The 2,586-nt window shown below is 58.2% G+C and overlaps 1 protein-coding gene across 1 annotated transcript; it reads left to right on the forward strand.

The window, feature by feature from the left end:
• Positions 1-483: 483 nt before the first annotated feature.
• Positions 484-2,358, forward strand: LOC118854514 (F-box/LRR-repeat protein 19-like). The gene has a single exon (XM_036764880.1). The coding sequence runs from the start codon at positions 493-495 to the stop codon at positions 2,356-2,358; it is 1,866 nt and encodes a 621-aa protein (XP_036620775.1). The 5' UTR covers positions 484-492.
• Positions 2,359-2,586: the final 228 nt, after the last annotated feature.

The raw sequence follows: 2,586 nt of genomic DNA on the forward strand, positions 1-2,586 counted from the left end.
ATATGGAAAATCATTTAAGAGGAGAATGACTGGCTGTAAGATCACTTCATTCCCCAGATGTTTCCACACAGTCTACTGCTTTGGGACATGCTGATCTCTTCTTCCTCTAACTTACTTTTGTTGCTGTTCAGTCTTTTCAGTCCTGTGTGACTCTTTGGGACCCTATTTGGGGTTTTCTTGGCAAAGACAATGGAATGGGTTGACATTTTCTTCTCCGGCTCATTTTTCATGTGAGGAAACTGAGGCAAACAACTTTAAGTGATTTGCTCAGGGTCACATAGCTAACAATTGCCTCAGACCAGATTTGGACTCAAGTCTTCCTGAAAGGGGCTTGGAATTCTATCCACTGTACCACCTACCTTCTCAAGTAAGTCCCTATTGGGAGAGAACTGGACAGAAGTTGTTGTGGAGGCAGTGAAGGGAACAGAGAAAAGAGAGCTAGGCTGACTTTTCCTGACATTTTTCTTCCTCATACAGCCCTCGACGTTGCTGATGCCCCCAATGTTGTCCAGCGGCCGGGGGCCGGGGGCGGGAGCGCGCAAACGCCGAACCCGCTGCCGGCGCTGCCGGGCCTGTCTTCGAACCGAGTGCGGACAATGCCACTTCTGCCGGGACATGAAGAAGTTCGGGGGTCCCGGGCGACTGAAGCAGTCCTGTCAGCTCCGCCAGTGTACTGCTCCCGTGCTGCCCCACACAGCTGTGTGTTTGCTGTGTGGAGGGGCTGGAAAGGAGATCACGGTGGAGGGAGAAGAGGAGAAATTTGCTCTGAGCCTCATGGAGTGTACAGTCTGCAATGAGATCGTCCACCCAGGCTGTCTCAAGATGGGAAGGGCCGAGAGTGTCATCAACACTGAGATACCAAACTGCTGGGAGTGTCCTCGGTGTACCCAGGAAGGCAGGACCCGCAAGGATTCTGGGGAGGGGCCTGGACGCAGAAGAGCTGACCATGGGGAGAAGGGGCCAGGGCTGGGAAGCGGCTGGAAGCTAACCGAGGAGCTCCCACCACCCCTCCGCCTACGAAAAGGCCCTCTGCCTCCAGGGGCTCCCTCAGAGGATGGCCCTGGCCCTCATAAGCAGAAGGAGAGAGAGGTGGGGAATGAACCCGCCACACCTAGGAAGAAGATAAAACGAGGAAGAGAAAAGCACCCTTCAGCATCTCCCGAGGGTCCCGGAGCCCCAGCCCCTTCCCCACAGCGGGAAAAGCTGGAGCGTTTCAAGCGGATGTGCCAGTTGCTCCAGCGGGTTCCAGACACCTCACCATCTTCCTCAGACTCAGACTCATCAGCTACGTCCCTCAGTAAGGATGAGGCCCCTGAGGAGGCCCGAAATGGGCAACGCCCCCTCCGGGGCAAATCTGGGGAGAAGGAGAACAGGGGTGGCCCTCGGCCCTGGCAGCCTGGGAGTGGGGGCCCTCTGCTGACCTGGCCCTTGCGTCCTGCACCCCCACCCCGCACCCCACAGCTTGAGAGACATGTGGTGAGGCCGCCACCACCAAGCCCAGAGCCTGATACGTTGCCCTTGGTAGCGGGGCCTGACCACCCTCTACCACGGGCTGCCTGGCTTCGAGTCTTCCAGCACCTCGGGCCCAGAGAATTGTGCATCTGCATGAGGGTCTGCCGGACCTGGAGCCGATGGTGCTATGACAAGCATCTGTGGCCCCGGATCGACCTGAGCCGAACGAAGTCACTAACTCCACCAATGCTTTGTGGTGTGGTTAGGCGGCAACCCCGGGCCCTGGATCTCAGCTGGACAGGAGTTTCTAAGAAGCAGCTCATATGGCTCCTGAACAGGCTACAAGGCTTGCAGGAGCTGGTGCTTTCAGGCTGCTCTTGGCTCTCAGTCTCAGCATTGGGCTCAGCCTCATTGCCTGCGCTGCGCCTTTTGGACCTCCGCTGGATTGAGGATGTTAAGGACTCCCAGCTCAGGGAGCTACTGTTGCCTCCACCCGACACCAAACCAGGACAAACAGAGAGCAGGGGACGGCTGCATGGGGTGGCTGAGCTGCGCCTGGCTGGCCTGGAGCTGACAGATGCCTCCCTCCGCCTTCTCCTACGCCATGCTCCCCAGCTCAGTGCCCTTGACCTCAGCCACTGTGCCCATGTTGGGGATTCCAGTGTCCACCTCCTCACAGCCCCCACCTCCCCGCTCCGCGAGACCCTTGTTCACCTCAACCTATCGGGTTGTCACCTCCTCACGGATCACTGCCTACCGCTCTTCCGCCGATGCCCGAGACTTCGACGCCTGGACCTTCGCTCCTGTCGCCAACTCTCACCTGAAGCCTGTGCCAGGCTGGCAGCTGCAGGTCCCCCTGGTCCCTTCCGATGCCCTGAGGAGAAGCTGCTGCTCAAGGACAGCTAGTGGAGTGCCCCCAACTTACCCCAGGACTTGCAAGCCCTTATCTTGGTGCCCCTTTCCCCATCTCCCCGATCCATCACCCAGGGGCTGGGTCTCTCTACCTTCTGACTTGATTCTCCGATACGGAGACTCAAGAACAACCCCCAACCCCCTGCACTGATATGTCCCTGGGGGTTAATGTCTTCCTCTCCCATGCCCCTGCCTACTTCATTGTCCTGGGGGGAAGTGAGG

The sequence above is a fragment of the Trichosurus vulpecula genome, chromosome 6 (genome assembly GCF_011100635.1).
Source record: "Trichosurus vulpecula isolate mTriVul1 chromosome 6, mTriVul1.pri, whole genome shotgun sequence".
Taxonomy (NCBI): Eukaryota; Metazoa; Chordata; class Mammalia; order Diprotodontia; family Phalangeridae; genus Trichosurus; species Trichosurus vulpecula.